At 36.7% G+C, this 20,642-nt stretch overlaps 2 protein-coding genes across 3 annotated transcripts in view; one reads left to right on the plus strand and one right to left on the minus strand.

Annotated features, from left to right (window-relative positions):
• Nucleotides 1–3,935: 3,935 nt before the first annotated feature.
• APIP (APAF1 interacting protein) lies at nt 3,936–18,993 on the minus strand. 2 transcript variants are annotated; one of them, XM_068684638.1, is made up of 8 exons: nt 18,860–18,993; nt 14,869–14,969; nt 12,415–12,463; nt 11,018–11,135; nt 9,596–9,731; nt 6,545–6,712; nt 5,882–5,995; nt 3,936–4,692 (listed from the first exon to the last, which is right to left on the minus strand). In XM_068684638.1, exons 1-7 carry the CDS (start codon nt 18,896–18,898, stop codon nt 5,896–5,898), a joined length of 711 nt encoding a protein of 236 aa, XP_068540739.1. In that variant the 5' UTR covers nt 18,899–18,993; the 3' UTR covers nt 3,936–4,692; nt 5,882–5,895. The 2 variants fall into 2 exon arrangements, with proteins under 2 accessions (XP_068540739.1, XP_068540740.1); XM_068684639.1 differs by lacking the exons at nt 12,415–12,463; nt 14,869–14,969; nt 18,860–18,993 and adding an exon at nt 11,697–11,848.
• Nucleotides 18,947–20,642, plus strand: part of PDHX (pyruvate dehydrogenase complex component X) — a 40,266-nt gene continuing 38,570 nt past the window's right edge. Inside the window, exon 1 of the mRNA XM_068684637.1 lies at nt 18,947–19,122. Coding sequence (XP_068540738.1) covers nt 18,996–19,122 — 127 coding nt within the window. The 5' untranslated portion in view covers nt 18,947–18,995. The remainder of the gene's footprint in view (nt 19,123–20,642) is intronic.

Consider the following 20,642-nt stretch of genomic DNA (forward strand, 5'->3'; position numbering starts at 1 on the left):
CCATTAAATTTCATCTAGTCAAACACATTCAGTCCATTCTTAGTATGGGATGTTAGCCACTCACTATTTTTTTGTTGTTGTTGTTGTTTGTTTGTTTGTTTTTCTGATTGAGCTCTAGCAAAATCTAGCAAACGTGGGAAGGTTTGAAGACAGTGAAAAATTCAGAAATGAAATATTTGGAATTCATTTTGTTTTAAATAGAATAAAATCCTAAGAAATAACCAACAGTTGTGGTTTCACTAGAGGTTTCATATCCAAAATAATTTTGCAATGGTAATTGCAAGGTATATTTGCAAGTTGGTATATTGAACCACTACTATTCAAATTTAGCAGGAAGGGGTCTCCATGCTAATGTAGTCAACTGAAAAATAGTCAGTTTTTATTTAGCATCTGATTTATGAAGTAAACCCTTGTGTACTTCCAGAATAAATGCCTGAGACTGTATTTTTTGGACACAAGGACTTAAAAACTTGCTCTTTTAAAAACCATATCAGGTAGCACTCTTCTGGAGTAACTTTAAACATTGCCAATCATCAAGGGACTGCGTTGACATAAAATTAAACCAAGCATGCAGACTCACTGACTTATGTGAAAGCTTTGATTAGCTGGTATCAAAGCTTTGTCATGTGTACCCCTGTTACAAAACTCTACCACGACTCAGAGGGCTGTACTTGTGCACAACATGGGTCTCTAAGTCACAGATTTTATTAACCTTACATGTTGGGAAAGAAAAGAAAAACAAAGCCTACAAGGATTTACCTCTTTACCTCCCTTTATAATAAAAGGGAATTTCAAAGGGTCTTGAAAAAGGAAGCATTCTCCTATTTTTATTTTTATTTTTTAGGTTACATATGAATCAGTGAAGTATATTGCCAATAACTCCCTTCAGCAAGGATACCTTAACTTAGCTCAGAGGTAGGGTTTTGGGCTGTTTTGTTTTAGAGTTTTGAAACTAATAAGGGTTAACGTCAAACTATACATATTTTTTTTCTGTTGGTACAAAAGTAATCAGTCGAAAATGCTCCTGGTTTATTTGCCAATTTGTCATCTCCTCTAAAGATTGCACAAAAAAATTGTTAGACATTTAAATAGCAACAAAGAATTTAGAAGAATAATGCTAATGTAGTCCTATCGTTCCACTAGTCGGTAGGATTTTTAGATGTTAATTTTTAAATGATGATTTCAGTTAAAGGAAGTAGAATGGCAGTTGTTCAGGCATTACAGCATCATAGAGAACTTACAGCAAGCAGTTATGATGCCAATATAAGTTATAGCTCTATCACTCGATATTAGGATATGCTGCTTTCTGCAGTTTTATTTCCTTCTTGGAAAGCAAGTAGGATGTTAGCTAGGAAATTACTCTTATTGAGAAATACTGGAACTTAATTAGTATTTTGGATGACCCACTTGAAATGGGAATTATTACATTTTTACATAATCCTATCTGGTGATATTAAAGCAAGATAATCAGCTTCTATGGAGATCAAGTATTTGTTGCAAACATACACATCTAGCTGGCTTATTAGTCTACAATTCACATGAGAATATTATCTAGACTTCAAAATGATGAGAAGTTAGAAGCTATAAATCATGTAGGAAATTTTTAATATTTTCGTTTTACATAATTGGAACTGAACTGTAAGAGCTTTATGAACACTTCGGGAGAGAGTAATCATTTCACGGGTCTGTGAAGCCACCAGAGTTGTCAAATCACTGATTTCTTTGTTGAGATTTCACACACAGATGTGCGAAGAATATATTTAACTCATGCAGTGATACAGAAATGGGACTCAGTATCTCTAAATCCCCTATGAAAGAACATTACAGAAAATTCCTATTTCACGCAAATTTTAGAAAGGCTAAAGAATTACAAATTGTATTTGGGTGAGGAACTGAATATTTGTATTTAACATATGACCCCAGAGGAATATATTTGGCAAATATAATTTTCCTTGACTGTTCTTTTTTAGTTAGTCATTAATAAATATGCAGAACAAAACATTGAGAAGCATAAAATTACCTTTATCCTTATAAAACATCATTATTAGGGAATGATATAGTTACATCTTCTTCTGACATTCAGAATAAATTCTCTTTTTGCAGAAATCTACCATTTTAAAAAAGGAATCAAAGATCATAACCAGTAGGTGGCAACTAGATTTCAACAGTAAGTAGATTTTTGCATTAATATGTAATTGAAAAACACCACGGTTTTCATCTAAGTTCTTGCTACAGTCACGGGATGTGTAGTTAGTCACCCCAAGGTATTTACCACTGACAAATAAGTGTCTAATAATGAAAAAATGTATCAATAAAACTGTAATCAGCAACCTGCAGTAACCTGGAGATAACCGCCATTTCACAACTAAGGCCACCCTCCCCCTGAGGTGTAAAGGTCGCACACTGCCGGGACACCTCCACCTACCCTAGGGAAGGGCAAATGTGCCCAACTGTCAAAAGAAACTTTTCATAACGAAACCTGCTGCTCTGTCAGCATGGTGCTACTGGCTACTGCTTTTTTTTTTTTTTTTTTTTCCCCCTGTGAGTTGTAGGAGTCAGGGAGCACCACTTGGAAAGGGAGTTCAGAGGATGAAGTGAATGACACAAAACTCAGCAAAGGAAAGAGCTATATCTGGTTAATCCTTTAATGTAAGAATGTAGTGGCAAAGATTTTGTTCACTTAAATTTGCCCTAATGGATGCTCGTGTGCCTCACAGCCTGACCACCAGGCAGGGGGAGGCTATCCAAACTGTACGGCAATTCTCATTAACAGTTCTTCAGCTGTTAACTGACTGACAGGATCAGGAAAATTTAAGAGCAGAGCTTAGGTATTTTCTGCTGAGAAAACCTGAAGGCTCCCAGCAAGGTGAGGGTACATTATACCGGTAGATAAATTGCTGGCAAGCTTCCTGTGGTGCATCGTTCCCTACATGCCCCAGTCCTGTCAAACAGTAACTCTTCATCACTTGATGTCTTGATTCCTTCTTTGATAGCTGGTCTTGTCTGGTAGCAGCAGATGCTGAACATGCTGTCTTGTGCCTGGCACAGAAAGACAGCCTGTAGTTGCCACGAGGATGTGGAGATGCAATGCATTTGGTTGCTGACATAGCAGCAACAACTCTGTTGGCTGCACCAGGCTGTCATGGCACAGGTAACCACATTTTATTGCTTTAGAAACAGCTGTTGCCCAACCTGGGTTGGCTCTGGTCAGTAGGCACTTCGCTTATAGCAAGATGCCTTACTGAAAGAGTTTTGCTGGAGCCCAGTGAAAGACTTAAGTGGGGACACAAATATCGACCAAACCAAAACAGGATGGTTTATTTTTTTGGGTGCAAGGTCAGCATAAAACAATCACCAGTAATTTGAGCTTTTGTTGTGATATAATCAGTAGGTCTGATGTACGTAATTACAAAAAGTCAATGCTTTTTAATAGGTAAAAAATAAAAAGTTCTTCCTAATTTCTTTGTTTAGTAAAATACCTTTCCAGAAGTAGCTGATTAATTTTGAACAGTCATCCCCATCAAGTATGGGAATGTCTTCTCTGTCTCTGATGTTAGCCATCTCTTTTGCCACAGCTCTGGTACTCTGGACCCACCTCTAAGCTGATTTAACATTCTAAGGGGATGATTAAGTAAAATATAATTATTTTATTTTTACCCCCTGCAGTAGTTTTTTCTTAGGTTAATAAGTTAATTCGCCTCACAGAAGCTCAAACAAGTGCCAGATATGATGCAAGGGAAGTGGTGAGAATGCATGGCCCCTAGCAGAAAACAGGAGGGAAAACAAGACCTCTCCCTTCTGGCAGTGTAAGCTGGTCAATTGGTGTTCTTCCCTGGGACAAGAGTCTCAATGCTCAGTCAGAAAGTTGGTCAATCATGGCTTAGATTGATGCCACTGGGGGCTATTCCAGGAGATTATGAAATGAGGCACTAAGATACATAAACACATGAGACTGTTTTAATAAGCTGTTTGATTAAGCCTACCTTAGGCTGGATAATCAGTGTTCAGAAAAAAATATCTTACAGTTGTAATAGTTTTAAACAAAATCACATTGAAAGTGAATGAATTGTAAGAGGTAAAAAAAAAAAAACAACTGACAAAACCCAGAGCAATCTCTCAAATTCTCAATGCACGCTATAAAACTGAGTTTCTTACTCATTATAATGACAAAATATGATTTGAAAATACATATGCTACAGGCTTAATTTCACAGAAATCCTATTAACATAGCATAAATGAAACAACAGTTTAAACAATCCTTTAAAATTCATACCTAACTTTTTAATTAAGGGGGGTCCCCACATTTTTCCCAAGAATAAGGACTACTTTATCTTTCAGAAATGAAGATCTAGAACAAGTTAAATGATGTAGTAGTTGAGCAGGATCAGCAAACACGTATTTGTTGAAATATAAAAAGCATACAAACAAAATGTCACATTAGTTCTCTGGAGCTTTTTTCACTCTTTTTTTTTTTGCATCTGAATTTTCATTCTTTCTACTGTAGATTTTGACAGCACTCGTGAATAGCAGTAATTGTCCAGGATTTCTGTTTTAACTCTCCTTTTCTTCTTTGATGTGTTTGATAGTCGAAACTGACTGCTAACACCTGTCAATCTGCTGAGTGTAATAGCACCCCCTTCTGGTTTCAACAGGGTGAGGTGTGGAATCTGGAACTCCCATGTAGGAAGATACCTGTATGGGGAAAACAGGATAAAAAATTAAGGTATTTTAAAACTACGTATTTCAGACCAAAGGCAAAAGAAGATTATTGCCACTATGTTAGTACAACATGTTCAATTTCAGGAGCTGAAGAGCAATTTTAGAACCCTTCTCATGGGCCATAGGGTAGCTCTGTGCAGGTGTGCTAGGCAGCATGTCTTCATCCCTCAATGCAGTGGCAGCTCTCCAAATATCTCCTCAGACAAGGACTCATTTGACAGCAAGCCTCCTGTCCTACTGCTTCCTTCTCTAGCGTGGGCATTACGGCTAATGCTCTGAGTACCCAGCTGGTCTAGGTAACCTTCTATGCTGCCTAAGCAGCCATTTTTCATCTCTTCTGATGCAAACATGGTGGGTGGAGAGAATTATCTGATGGGCCAACTCTGTGCAAGAAATTAGCCCATCCTGTTTAATTAGACCACTACTTTGGTCTAGGAACTCCTTTATGATCTCAGTACCAGTATCTTTAAATTTGCTTAGATGTTAGGAAGAGGTATCACAGACTCTGCAACATCATGCTACCACTGTGTTTTGCCGTACTGAGTCGTATAAAGCCTAATGTGAATTGTTTGAGAACTCTTTCAATTACATAAAGTACTGCCCGGTCACTTTATGTATGTGCTTTTACTTCAGAACAGTGGCTACAAACAGAAATTCACTGTGACACGAGTCACAGAGGTGCCGGTAATCAACACAACAATCAAATTATAATCAGCCATTTTTGCTTAAGACCAGAAAACCACACCAAATAAGTAACACTACTGAGACAGACTGAAACCAAACCTGATACCACAAGCTGAAGAACAAAAGCAGGTGTTCAGATATCTCTTTATAGATTAGCTTACTAGGATGTGGGCTTTTTCTTTTACTGTTTTCTGTCAAATAATGCTTGATATACTTTAGTTTTCAAAAGCAATTCACTCCATGCCACATGTATGCACTAGAAGAGGCACTGGGCATGCTTAATATGTATCTTTCCATTGCATTGCATGGTAAGGGAGCATTATTTCTGGCATAGATACAACTGCAGTGGTAATGGAGCAGAGAAGGGGAGAGTACTGAAGTTTCTAGTCTGTTGACTGACTGAGAAAGCAGACTGAACAGATGGTGTCAACTACAGTCTTTCCCTCCAAAAAGATCATCTGTACAGATAAATTCACACCTGAATATTGTCATTTATAAGATCCCATTTTCTTCTGCTGGATGTTTTGAAGGATCTAGTCCATGCTTTTTCATTTTCACTGCGATGTCAAATAGGTAATCATAACACTCACACCTAAGATTAAAAGGAAGAATATGTGAAATGTAAAGTTAGGCTCAAGTTTTACCACATTTTCTGAAAGTTATTAGTTTTCTTTCTTGAACTGTACACCATCAATGTGACAGTCTGTCTGGACAGCTGTTGTAATTTCCATCACTGCTACGTGGTGAGTGAGCTGGGCCATGCCCAGCATTTTTGCTATCTGAACTTGATTTGTTGCTCTTCCATCAGCAAATGAAGAATGCAATAACCCCCTGAAAATGGACTCGGGAAAATGGGGAACAGTATTGGTAGATGTCAAATAAAAGCAAAGATTGTCTTCAGGTTTCATATGCGAAGGGACTTGCCTGTGTAAAAGGCAAACACGGGGAACTCACTCAGCACTGAATAGGAAGAAAAATCAGTGAAATCATGGATGAAACCATTACCAAATACATTCAGTGAGGCCAGAAATTAATGAATGTTCTGAATGATTAAAAATGCTCAGAAATACACATAATATTAGGGTCATTAAAATTTTGAGGTATAATGGCAAAATATACTATATTTGTAAATTGTACTCACATTGTTTTGGCTTTTTCCCATGTTTCTCCCCATACGTAAACTCCATGACGTCTGACCAATACAGCACAAGAATCTGGGTATTTTTCCATTGCTTTTGCCATTCTTTCTTTGAGATCCTTCTCTTCTGGTGTATTCTCAATAATGGGAACCACTAGTGTATCATCATATCTAAGAGAAAAATAGATGTTTATATTTTAAAAATGCTATGTTTGGAAGCCTGATCTTATACTTTAGCTCTTCCAAAAGGAAGAGATTCTCTTTGCATAAAGATGTTAAATTCTCAACACTATAAAGTTTTAAGCTCTTCTATTGTTAGTCAATCGCAGTGTAACATATGAACTCCAGAGATATCTCCCACTCCTAGACTTATGCCATGCTGGCAATATCTGAACCGCACTTGAGGCAGTAAAAGAAAACAGTAATTTAATGTATTAGGTGTAGTTGTTTGTTCACATATCATCACTTTGTTGGGTCCTTTTACAACTTTTTCAGACTCTCTTCATCCTGTATTGGCATCACCTACAAGCTTGATCTCAGATTAAATTATTCAAAAGAATCACATCACGAAGAAGGAAATAAAGCTGTTTGCTAGAGACCAGAAAAAAAAAATAATTTAGGTAGTCCAAAAAGCCCCTGGAAATAAGATTGTCCTTCTAAGGCATATAAATAGAAAGAGTCAACACATGAAAAATAAATTCTTCTCTGTGATAGAGTGATTGGTGGGCTACATGTGATCTTAAGGGAGCCTGAGAACCCCAGTTCCAAAGACAAGATGATGCATGTTATTCAATGGAACTTGCCTAACAGTTTCTTGTGAAGGAGGACTGGGATATTTGGCATTGTTTGAACCTTAATTAACACTGGCAGAAACTTGTTTAAATAGTTTTTAATAAGTCCCCAGTTCACATGCAGATTTATCACTGAGATCTCATAGATATTTCATGAGTGGATGCTCGTACAATTCTTAAAAAACACAGAAGGGAAGCAATGGTAAAAATAATATAGCCTGTACTTCATATTACATATTCACAAAATTAAGAGGTCTCATCCCTTGCAGTTTTCTGTGATGATCGTTTTCACAAGGACGTCTAAAAAATAACGAGTGAAGAAAATTTAAGTTTTTATACATTTACTTTGACTCCCATGTATTCTGATCACTTAAAATTGGATTTGGAGTGTTTGCTACTAGTAACAACATCAGCTAAGGGATTGGTTTCCTGCTTTCTAGTTGGACCTTAGTTTTGAAGCAGGTATAGACACCGTAAACTGATTCCCAATCATAAACTTGTTAGTAAGATTTACAGAATCATAGAATAGCTGAGGTTGGAAGGGACCTCTGAAGATCATCTAGTCCAACCCCCTGCTGAGCAGGATCACCTAGAGCACATTGCACAGGATGGCATCCAGGTGAGTTTTCAGTATCTCCAGAGGAGTCTCCATAACTTTTCTGGGCAACCTGTTCCAGTGCTCTGTCAGTCTCACAGAAAAAAAGTGCCCTCTCATATTCAGCTGGAATTATTATCTCTAAAGCCCATAGAAGACTCTGAATGAGTTAAACTAAACAGATATCAAGTATTTTACTGAAAGATAAGGAACCCGCATTCAGATAAAACTTTATATAAAATACTTTGAGACAATCTGAGACTTTCAAAGCTATTTACTACAGATCTAGTTCTCTGTCTACAGAAGTCAAAGGTAAAGTTATTCTGGCATCTCTAGGATCGTATTTAGGCCAACAAATACTTCTGATTATCCTATCTGTAACATTTTCCTGGATAGCTTCCAGAAAAGGAAGCTTTTTGTTTTTGTTTTTGTTTTTGTTTTTTTTTTTTTTGTAATTAGAAAAAATATATTCTCGATATCCCCTGGTGTTGTTGTTTTTTAAGACCCTATTCTGCACTATAGAATTTCTTTTGAATTCAGTGCGCAGTCTGGTGTGACGCAAGACAACAGAACTGATCTAGGGTGGATGAACATGTACTTAGCAAAGCTCCAGATTACGTTTGCTTTCTTCATTTTTTCTGGTAGATTCGCAGGATGGCATAGGACAACTTGTAGATATGGAGCATAATAAATACAGTGTTTCCTGACTAACATACAGGAATCTTTGAAAACTCAAAATGCAAAACAAAACAACAAAAAAAGTTTTTTGGTTGTTGTTTTTAAACCAGTGTTGTTAGACAATTCAGTATAAGGGATGTCTTTTACTAGGAAGTTTTGCCACATAAAAATACAAATGCTAATGCTGTCAAGAAGGGGAAAGCTGGCAAGTCAACCAAAACTCTGAATAAAATATGCCTAGGCATAAAATCACAAGTCAAACATATTGCTTGCTCCCTTGCCAAAGGGCAATTGTTAGTTACAAAAATTAACATCAAAAAGTGGAAAGAATTTAGCATTTCAATTTTTCATCTAATTGTCACATATTATATAAATGTTGTTTGCTGGTCTCAATTCAACACTCTGTGGGTGGAGTCCTCAAAACAAGCCATCACACATAATTTGGAATAACTCAGCACTTACCTCAGAGCTCATCCTTGAAAAGTAATAACATTATCTTTAATGAGCTGTTTATTCTGAATTTTCTTTCAAAGTCTGTCAAGTAAAATCTGAAATCCTCTACTCTCTTAACTTGCCCCAAACTAGCACAGGCAATGATATGTGAAGTCCACCCAAATGCAATTTGTGCTTTATCAATCTAACCTAATGTTGGCTGGCTACAATTTCAGTTTAACATCGTATAGATCTGTTCACATCTCTGTTCTTGAGATATTTGTCGGGACATGGCTCTTTATTTGGTTTGTTTCTGTAGCTCAACAGACCACAGGAACTTTGACATTACAAGATTTTATCTCAGATCCCTTCCATAGGCTTAAGACCTTCGTAGGGGAAGCCAATGACTGATTTATTCCAGAGGTCTTGTTACTACTTATTCCTAATACTTTATATTATACACGTGAACACACATAACTCAAGTTACTTGTCATCTATTTATTTTGCTGAAAACAAGCAATCAAATAGCATGCCTCTGTTTTTAACATAAAGATATACCGGTAATAGCCTCCTGAAGTACACTTCTGTATTCCTTTTATCATCTCCTGATGGGTAATAGTGAACTCACTCCCTCGGTAAAGAAGGGTGGCCATAACAGCAGCCTTGGAGTGAGTATGGATCACTGCGCCTGCTCCTAAGAAGAGTCAAAGAAGAAAAATAGATATTTTATATTTTTAAAATACATCTATAAAGAACATTTTATTCACATGCTTGATACATTTCCTTTGGCTAGGCATCATAGCAAATGGTGATCTACTGTAGTAGAAGAAAAAATGTACAGCAGCCTAAATAAAGGTAGGAAACAATTACTCATCTATAAAAGATAATTACAGATTGTCTTACGGTATCTGTGTCAAATTTTAGTTAGTGACAAATTCTACGAGAAAAACTATTTGCATAAAAGCAAAGAGAAACATTCCTCGCATATTTATTTAGGTACTGCGAAGACTAAAACACTCTAAGTTCATCAGAAATCTGTGATTCTAGAGAATTTCCAAACTTATTTGTGAAAGTTTAAAGACTTTCTTTTTATGCAAGTAGTCTTCCTCAATAATCCACTGATTCTCTGAAAAATTATTTATTGTTATCTTATTGTACCATGACAGAAAGATAGATAGACAATAATTATAATTTACTGCTTTACGGCTGCAATGTTGCCAAAAAATACAAGTTTTCCTGAGGTACAAATGCAAGTTTCTTGTGTAGTAAGATGAGCTGAGACACCCTAAATCCTTTGTATACTATCAGATGTACAGATGTAATCTTACACAACAGCAAAAGCTGTCTATTACTGTCCATCTGCAGATGTTCCAGTACAGTCATGCCAGAGAAACATGCAGAACATTATTTGCAGCCCAAATCCCCCAATACCTTTTCCCATATGTATGATTGCAAGCCATACTGCTACCTAAATGTACTAAGGAATTATAACAACTGAGCTTTTTTTAACATCTCTGACACCAAAAAAAGGAAACAGATGCCCAACTGGAAACTAGCAGTGTGATTACAGAAAAGCTTCATATTTTTTTTCACCTATCAGTAATTTAGAGCCTTTAACCATAGCCAAAACTTGTAAAAAGGGTATCTTACACCTTGCAAAATGTGTAAACACCCCATTCCCTCCTGCAACCACACTAAATCAACAGACTGCATTAAAAGTCAGTGCTGAAAAGATGATGATCACAGGTGTACCTACATAAGAAAGTGTAAATGAGACTCATGGGATGTAATACAGATTACCTTCCATTGTATATGTTCCTGTACAAATTAATTTATTTTGTAGTGTTTTTTTGTTTGTTTGTTTGTTTGTTTTTCCTCACTGTGACTTTCATGTATAAAGAATCTGGTACTGAATTTTGATTTTGAGTGTACATATATAGTGTTTCAGTCATCACTGAACCAAAAAGATGTGCTATGTACCTCTCATAGTGTAGGCATTCATAAAAAGAGGTGTGCACTGGCTTTTCTTTAGTTTCTTGTGTGGTGGGGGACCACTGATGTCCTGTTCATTCATGTCGCAAACAAACATATCTTCTGGCTGTAAGACAAAAAATGTTGTTACTTGCGATGCTTCAACAGTTTTGTTTTCCTTCTAGGGAAATATATACGTACAAGAACGCCACATACTTATTATAGCATGCAATTTTAACTTTGGAAAAAGTTGAAAGATTAAAAGATTAGAAGTTATTCTAGCTGCTAACATTAATCATCATCACTATCTAAAGTGAGTGAATATTAGGTACTCTTTTATTCAGACTGCTGTAGAGCAGATATTTGTAAAACTATATATTTCTAGGAAAGGAGACATCTATCTACATAACAATCAATACACAAGGAAAAGTAGGAACCTATTCAAAAAAAGAAATGTAGATGTACTTTTCCTTTACACCATTAAGAACCAACAAAGGAAACAAATTAAAACTAAATATATTTAATTTGTAAAACTATGTATTTTTAACCTTGCTTTTAGTAGCTTTACAGGAATATTACCTTTGCATCAATCAGCTAGTCATCACAGTAGAGAATTGCTCAGGTTAGAAATAAAACTGTTTTCTAATTTAAAAAAAAATCAGCAGGAAATATAGTCACAAGACATCACCTTGCTCACTATGCTCAATCCAATGCTGCTGCCAATGAGGAACAAAACATGACATCTTGTCATATTTTTTGCTTATCTTGCTTATGTTCCTATCGGGCACTATGCAAGTTTCTATCAGTGAAGAGCTTCCTTTCACTCATCATTGTATTTTCCCTCAGACCTGTAAAATAAATATTTGGGGGAGTTCCTGCTGTTGTAAGATAGCTATCATTTACCATTTCCCCCTCCACTTATATTTTGGTATTTTGCTGTTTCAGGGAAGGAATAAAATAGCCAAGGTCACCTTTTTGAGGTGCAACCCCATCTATTTTCTGAGAAGATCAAGAGAAAGATTAGCAATCACTCAAATGACAAGAAATAGAAAGGAGGTGTTAATGCTTAATTATGTAGGTGTTATTGAAACTGTAGACAGATATCTATAAAGCCATTTAATCTTGAAAAAGAAAACAGCTGGTCTAGAGTATCTTTCAGTCTTGAGAGTTAATTTAGTCTTGATGATCTCTGTTTTAACCCACACTGGCCACTGAAACAAACATTGGCTTGCTATGTTATCCAAGTACTTAAATAAGGAGAGAACTCCACTGTTACTACAAGAATGCAATGAATAGTATAGTAAGTGTCTAACTTCACATACCGAAAAATGAAACACTAAACAAAGGTACATGTACTTCCACCCATCTCAAAATGAGGTCTGAGGTAAAAATAATGTTCAACGTACCTGTATTCTTTCCTTCTGGACTCCTGAAGGAGCGATGTAGATTTCATTCCTAAGGAAAGTCACAGACAGGAAAAAATATAAAAAGCACACCTATTTAACTGCATGGGCATTGTAACTGTAGATAGATTGAAAAGGAAATAGCAAATCTAGTCTGTGAAAATTTAACTTTCTTACTCCTGCATATAATCACAGGTAGACGTTCTTTTGTTTTAAATGCAACTGGATCATACAAGGGCATATCAATTCTCTAGCTTACATGAGTACCAGTGTTTCCAACTTGTGAAGAAATCTGAAATACATGCAGGAAATGCAACTTTGTTTTTCCTGTAAAGGAAAATACACAACTTTCATCTACACTAAGTCAGAACTCTACACCTCAGAATTCAGAACAAAAACTTGTACAAAAGAAACAATCAGTAGCAATCAGATACTGAGCTGTAGCAAAACTACTACTTAAAAATCAATAGACTACCTATAAACAGTATAAATTGTCTACTTTATTATACAAAATAAATACTTTAATTTTTGTTGTAACTGCCTAGTCTATATACAGCCTTAAAATGTATTTATATATTTATTTGCATTCATTAAAAATCACAAATTCAATGCAATGAAGTGACAAATTTAAGTAGAAGTGCATCACTTCTTGCAAGCTTCATATGATTAAAATCAACAAAAATAATTTAAATGATTTTAAGATGGCATCTGAAATAGTTCCAATAACACCAAAGAAAATCAGATTATTATATCTTATACTTGTAATCACTATTTGGTTTCAACAGCAATGTATTAAATTCGGGAGTGCGGAGACATCTAGTGAATAATTACTCAAGTTACAGATATAGCTAGGAAGCATGAGATGTCTATTTATTTATTTATTTTCCACTTCTTTAGAAATTTGTCATGCAAGGAAAATCTGATGATGAAATACAGACTATGAAATAAGGGATACCTGATGGAATTCTAGATCCACTTTTTATAATGCTATACCGTATCCAAACTGGCATCTTTTTTCTGAGTAGATCCTGTAAATTGCACGGTGAGTAATGCCGATCAGGATTAGTTGGTAAGACTAGTTGCTGGAATTTCAGTTGAATTTCAGTTGCTCTTTAGCTATCTCCTGTGGAGCAATTCTAGGCTAGTCCACTCGTTGCCTCATGGCCATTCATTGAAATGCTGCTGTAGTCATGAGTACAGTTATAGATTACCACTCCTACCACAGTAAGATGAGTTACTAATAGTAACTCAAATACGTATTTCAGTGTGTTCTGAGCAATAAAATGATAGAACTGTCGAGGAACGCCATGCTACTATGTTCCTTTATTTGCTATTGACAACATTTGTCTTGTCACAATGAACATGAATTACACAGAAACAGCAAAGAAAATAGCCTACATTTAGCTACGGATGAGAAAGTAGCGTTAGAAAGATCTTCCTGTAAGTGAAGAACTTTGAAAACAAGAATTAATCCTCATCATTTCATTTCTCTGATTATTTATTGCTGTTGGTTTGTTTGCAAAAACAAGCAGGGAAGTGACGTGACCTGCCCAAAGCCATTATATCACAAACATTTGTTTGTGATACAAAGCCATTATATCACAAACATTTTGTTTAGGGCGGTGTTTATTTGAGATACACATACATATTTAAATGGTAATAGCTGGTTTCTTCCTGATATACACTGCATGGAAGGATATGTCAGAAAAATGAGGGATCAGTCACTTTCAAGTTACCGTGTCACAACACCCTGTGAGGTGGCAGACACTGTGAAAGCTACTTTGCAGCGATCATTTCTCTTTTTTTCAGTGGCCACTGAGAGGAGCTCTGTCTCCATTAGAAGCTTGGAAAGTATGAACAAGGGCTGATGAGCAAGTAAAAAGCAAAGTGTTGCTCCTCAGATACACACCAAAAATTGTTTTGCTCTTGCCTGTTCTGCTTTAATTATATGCCAAGAATATCTCCTTAGAAATTATCTCAGTTGAACAGTGATTTCCTTATTGAAGGAAATGTCTTGTCTGCGACATGTCTAAGGTGGGATTAATCTCATCTAACCAGAGGCATTTGATAGCCTGGCATAACCTAATCTAGATTCCATAGTCAATGGAATGAAAAAGGGAGAAGAGATAATTCTTTGAAGGCAATTCATCTACCTTAAAGATAGAAAAAGGACAGAATAAAGAAACTCTCTGAAGTTGCCTATCCTCCACTGAAGGAACCTCAGTAATTAATTCAGGCTAGACACCTCCTCTCTGTACGGCTAAATTTGTGGTATTGTTCATTTCCACTTCTACCTTGTTACATGCACTTGACTGTCAAACACTTGTCACGGAACTGAACTGCCCTCACCAAATACTAAATGACAGCCACCTTCTCTCTATACCCATCATAGAATGATTTGGGCTGGAAGGGACATTCAAAGATCATCTAGTTTCTTTTTCTTCCGTCTTTACTTACCCATGCTTCAAGCTGATTCCTCCACCAGTTCCTGTTACCCAGCCTAAATGATAAAACTGTCTGCAAAGCTCTGGGATAAGGTTTCTTGGATGCAACTTTTCCTGCAAATAAATTAAAAATAAATTAAAAGCTATCATAAACATCACAAAACCAAGAATTTCATTTCTGAAACATAGTTTAAAGAGGTAGTGCTTTCATACTGCAGCATGACAGTCTAATTTACACTTACAAACTTCAATTACAAAATGACTGTGTCTTTGTACAATGTCTTCTTTGCTTTGTTGGGGCCATTCATGCCTCGAAACAAACAAAACTCTGAAATAAAATATGGCTACTTATCCTTCACAGGAATAGTCTCATCTCAAATTTATCCAAGTGCAGTGGCCCATGAGTATTACCATCAAGACCACATCGTGGATTATATGGAAAATAAATGTACATAACTTATTTCACTTTGAAAAGCTCTACTGTTTTTCCATTGTATCAATTTTCTGTATGCTTATTTTGCTAGCTTTGAAACTTCATAGTTTAATTTATGAATTACTATATGATTTTATCCATACTTACTATAAATTACAGTAGAATATGATTTTAAGCTGCTAATATTTTACACAGCAGTGAAAAATACCATAGAAAAGATAGGCAAATTATTTGAGGAACTTCACATTCCTGCATTTTTACAATGTGAGGTTACCTCACAAGCAGTTTAGCCAGAAGGCAAATTGCATTATTTTAATATTTCTTTCAGAAGGAAAAAAGTTATTTATTTTTTCCACATTCTGTTGTTTATTATATATGTACTATATGTGTATATATGTAAATATATTACATATATAAATACACATTTAAATACAGATGTATACATCTATCTATCTGACTTTTAAACAAAGGTACCTGTCATGGCAAAGATACGTTTATCATTGACCTAAACCAGACTGGCTTTACAGTACAAGCCAAAACTATTTATTGGAAATTCTAAACATTTCTTTGCACTGAACATATAAAACTCAGAAAGCTGTACATAACAGGTAGGTAACAGTCCTTGGTAATTAAGTATTAGAAAATTTAAGATCTTGAATGTTGAAATATTTATATGAGAAAAATAACCAGTATATAAAAATTGTGAGATACAGACTTTAAGTCATAGTGTGCTTGAATTTCCTCATTTGAACGTTGACTTGAGTACTTCTTTTAGCTTATCTTAGAGAACAGAAACCGAACAAAGCCTCCCTGCTTTACCACTGTAAAACCAAAAATTATATGTATTTTCACAAAGATCCTGATATAATTGAACTCTTAAAGTAATGGATAAAACAGTAGAGAAACAGAGAAGTACTTTCACATAAATGTATCTTCCTAGAATGGGGTAAGATCTGTAAGTACAATACCTCAGTAACAGAGCTGGTTATGTTTCTTATATGAGTGCGTGACACAAATCAGCAATTAACACACGTACTCCCTGAATTGCCAGTTTTCATCAGAAAAACGATCAATTTTAGGAAGGCTGTTTTGGAAAAAAATAGACCCTTAGGTCATCAAATACTGACCCTGGATATTGGCACCAACTCTTGCATAATTCATTATATATATTAAAATATGTATGTAAAGTCTGATCAATACTTCAATTTAGCAGCGTAGCACCATGTTCTTCAATGACACTTGTTTATGAAGATGTCATCTTTGAAGAACTGGCATTCACTTCAAATGCTAATCCTGCCCGCTTTGTTTCTGTTCTTTAGTCTCCTTCAGTATATTTAAAAAATAAAAAAAATGCCTGTTTATTCAAGTGTTAGACACAGACTAACCGACACACCTACAAACTTAGGTAAGAAGTTAGATTTTTCAAGCACCAACTTCACACTACTTAAAACAGAATATTATAGACAAGAGTACACAAAGAGGAAAAAAAAAAAAAAAGCAAACTTCTACATTTACAGTGAAAAAATTCTGAAATCCCTCCCTCAATCACATAGCTGAGAAGGAAACCATTCCTTTCTAGCTCTTCTTCACTGAGAATAGTTAACATACTAACAAGTATATTCCAACTAAGCATATTTCTCAAATGCTACCGTCTCTGAAATGTTACTGTGATTCTGAAAATATTAATGCATGTGTTCTATGTTTACAAAAACAAGTGCATAGCATGTGTAAATTATGGGTCCCCGTTCTGTTGTTCTAACTTGTTACAGACCGCCACAGACTGAGTCCCATGACGTCTTGTTTTGACTTTCATTCAACACGACATCACTGACTAGTTCTAACCCATGAATTGGTATTTTTCATTTCAAAGAAAAATTATCCCTTCTACTTCTGATGGAACAAACTCCAATTAAACAGGTTTATATTGCCCTTATTTATTGAATGTACACAGCAGTGAAAAATTCTATTATAGCATTCTTCCAATTGTTTCAGATTTTCTCTGGTGAATCTGGACATTTAGCACAGAAGTCACATTCATAGCACAATATACGTGCTTTTTGCTACTTTAAATCTTCAGAGGTATTTTTTTAAGTTCAGATTCAGGAACTACTTTCATCAAAAACATACAGAAGTAAGTATCATCCAGAATTTTTGACTGTTTTTCTGAGGAACTCCAGGATCAGAAATCAGTCTTCATAGTTTAATATTTTTCCAGGATTAGTGGATACTGATTATAACCACAAACTACCTGAACAGAAATATCGTTGTATTTCATGTTTAAAATTACTGATAATAAAGATGACACCCCTTTTCAAATCTAAAAAAGGTTATTTACTGTAATAAGCTTGGGAGTGAACTTGTGACAGCAGCAGGCAACCACAGGATCAATTTCAATGAACAGAACTTTTAAAGTTGATTTTTAAGTTGAAGGACAGATGCCACTTGGTTTTCTCTTCCTTAGGTCTCCAACTCAGGATCTAGACCACCAGTTTTCCGACACAGTCAGTGTGGGCAATTTAGCTTCTTTGCTGCTGTGCTGTTATCATCTTGTCCTGAGCTTTCTACATGATGTTAGGTATGAGGAAAAACTCCACAAATTTTCATGAGTTAAAAGACGTGACTGATTTTTCAATCTTTACTTTTTTATTTTTTTGAAAACAAGTTTGCTGGTAAGTTTCAAAACAGAAACAGAAAGTATTCACTTAAAATTTAAGCTATTTCCATCAGTATTTTTTTTTTCAGAAAACGGTTTTTGTATTTTGCAAAAAAGACTGTGGCTGCTCAAGGAAAAATGGCTTTTTCCTATTTTATCCAACTTCTTATTCTTAGTACTATCCAAACTAAAAAAATGATAATATCATGTAAATATAACATAATGGAAATCAAGGTGGCCCCAGGCTACCTGTGGAACAAACACATCGTAAAACTCAACTAAAGTGAGTTTATTTCAGGACGTGAGTTTATTTCAGGAATATGAGGTTATTTCAGGATATTAAAGTCAATAAGCAGTACTTGATATATGCATACATATATACAGATGCACACATACGTATCTCCCTATCTACATCCGTGTCTATATATATCTACATATATATCTGATATATGATATATATGATATATATATCATATATGATATATATCATATATCATATATATATATATGATATATATCATATATGATATATATATCATATATATCCGATATATATGATATATATGTGTATATATATATACATCTATATCCATATCTACATATGTATCACATATGTATCTCACATGTACTTCTCCCTCACAAATTGCTTAGAAAACATATATTGTCCTGAGAAAGAAGCAGGTAGTAAATCATTATTCCTTGGACTAGCTCAGTTTAACGTGGCAAAGCGGCTCCGTGCTACCCTACGTATAAAGGCTGAAACTGATCACTTATGTATTTATTGCGCACCACTTTCACTGCTTATTACCGCAATTAGCAGCTTTAATGAGTTTTAAAGGCTGGGTGTTCAGCACCTGCCCCCCCCCTTTCCCCCCTTCCCCCCTCAACGGCCGGGGGCTGCGCGCGGCCGCCCGTTACCTGCGCGCCGTTACACCCGCAGCCGTGGGCGGCAGCCATAGCGCCGAGCCGGGGGCCTGGCGGCGGGGCACGGCGCAGGCAGCGCAGCGGGCAGCCCCGGCGCGGCGCGGCGGGGCGGGGCGGGAGGCGAGGCAAGATGGCGGCCTCCTTGTGGCGGGGCGGCGGCGGGGCGCTGAGGCGGCTGCTGGCCGGGAGGCCGCTGCTGGGCGCCGCCGCCGCCCGCGGGGGCTGGAGGCCGCTGCACGGCTCCCGGCGGCGCTGCGGTGAGTGCTGGGGGCAGGGCCGGGCTGTTAGCGAGCGCCTTGCAGCAGCTGTCTGGCCGGAGCTGGTCCCGCCTGTGAGGAAATGGGTTTTAATTTTCAACGCGGGTTTAGGAGGCGAGTTTGGGGTTTGTGTTGAAGCGCTGGTCGTAATTCCCAAGGTGGGTTCTTGGCCTCAGAGCTGGGTGAGGGCTGCCGCGCTCAGCTCCTGTATCGGTTACTAACATAGTAATGTTCCAGCCCTTGGCATCTAGGCTTTTAAAAAACATCACCTAATAAACTCCTAGGAGAACTTACACTTTTATTTCTCTGCTGTGAATGATACAGACCTGTCTAAAACATGGTAAAAGGCAGGCAGATAAAGGGAGGAAAGGAAATGTAAGTACAGGTCAGTTTCAAAGAGGTTGCTCATGCAGGCCTTGCGAGGAAGGACACCAGGAGGCCTACAGCAGGAATCTGCTGGAATTGCCAGGAGCAAACGTGTAGGAACAAATCTGGGAAGGTCAAGGCATAACACGATGCGGTTCTTGTCTTGCAGAAGTATCAAAGAAATTGCCTGTAAGTAAATTAGTGTGAGAAATAAGAGTTAGTCAGTTACACGGTGAAACCTACCAAGAGCAAACCATGTATACATCCTAAATGACTAGTATATAACTAGGTCATGGTTTGGATTTGCTTATAAGCAGTATCTGCTTATAAAAGCTGTTTGTTTGTTTGTTTGTTTTTTAGAAATACAATAGCTCTTTCCCTCTTAACTGGTAATTGCAACACTGTAGTCCAGCTAGGGGGCAAGAGCTCTGTGATACCTTGTGACATCTATCTTGTCCTCCTGGCAGGCCTTGCAGGTGCCTTATGCTGCAGCAGTAGAACTATGTTATTTTAATCTGTTTGTATTAAACGGCATGATCTGCCTCCTGCCTGTGGAATGTGAAGGATGTGCAACTTGTGGAATATAGGGGAGGTCAAGGAGAGAAAAACAAAGGGGTGGTGGGAGCGAAACCTGGATAGCTTCTGCTGTTGGTTCAACCCTCTGTTATCTCTTAGGTCACACCGTGCATCTTCATAAGCTGAAAAGTGTGAAGTTCCAGCAGTGCCTATGCGTAGGCTTTCCAATGTCTTTAATAACATTAGCTGAACTACCAATGTTTAGATGTGCTTCAAAATAGTGGCAAATTGGTATAAATTACTTATGTTTGGACAGGTAATTGACACTCTAGTAACTCTGAGGAGCTGCACAGTAGACTTGGTGTAAGGCCAGAGCACTGATGTACTTTCTTCATAGAAAGAAAAATAGAACGAACCTCTAAAAATATTAGAGGTCTGTCAACCTTTTCTTGTGTTATTTTTTTAGTATTCCTTAATCCTATCATTGATGTCAGGTTGGAGTAAATCTTTTAAATCTGTTGTCACTCAGGAGTATTACTTAGGAAGTTGTGAAAGAGCTCACCAGTGGGGCGCATTAAATCATTTTGTTTGTTTTGACAAAGCTGTAACTGTTTCCATGTCAAAGGAGGTCAAACAAG

Source organism: Anas acuta, chromosome 5 (assembly GCF_963932015.1).
Source record: "Anas acuta chromosome 5, bAnaAcu1.1, whole genome shotgun sequence".
Taxonomy (NCBI): domain Eukaryota; kingdom Metazoa; phylum Chordata; class Aves; order Anseriformes; family Anatidae; genus Anas; species Anas acuta.

Excerpts from the sequence above, each read along its gene's own strand:
- APIP (XM_068684638.1), bottom strand. The coding sequence starts at position 18,898 with ATGGCTGCCGCCCACGGCTGCGGGTGTAACGGCGCGCAG. Across the intron at positions 11,136-12,414 it reads TCCAGAAGGAAAGAATACAG|CCAGAAGATATGTTTGTTTG; the intron begins GTACGTTGAACA and ends TTTGTCTTACAG. Across the intron at positions 6,713-9,595 it reads ACTTCAGGAGGCTATTACCG|ATATGATGATACACTAGTGG; the intron begins GTATATCTTTAT and ends TTTTTCTCTTAG.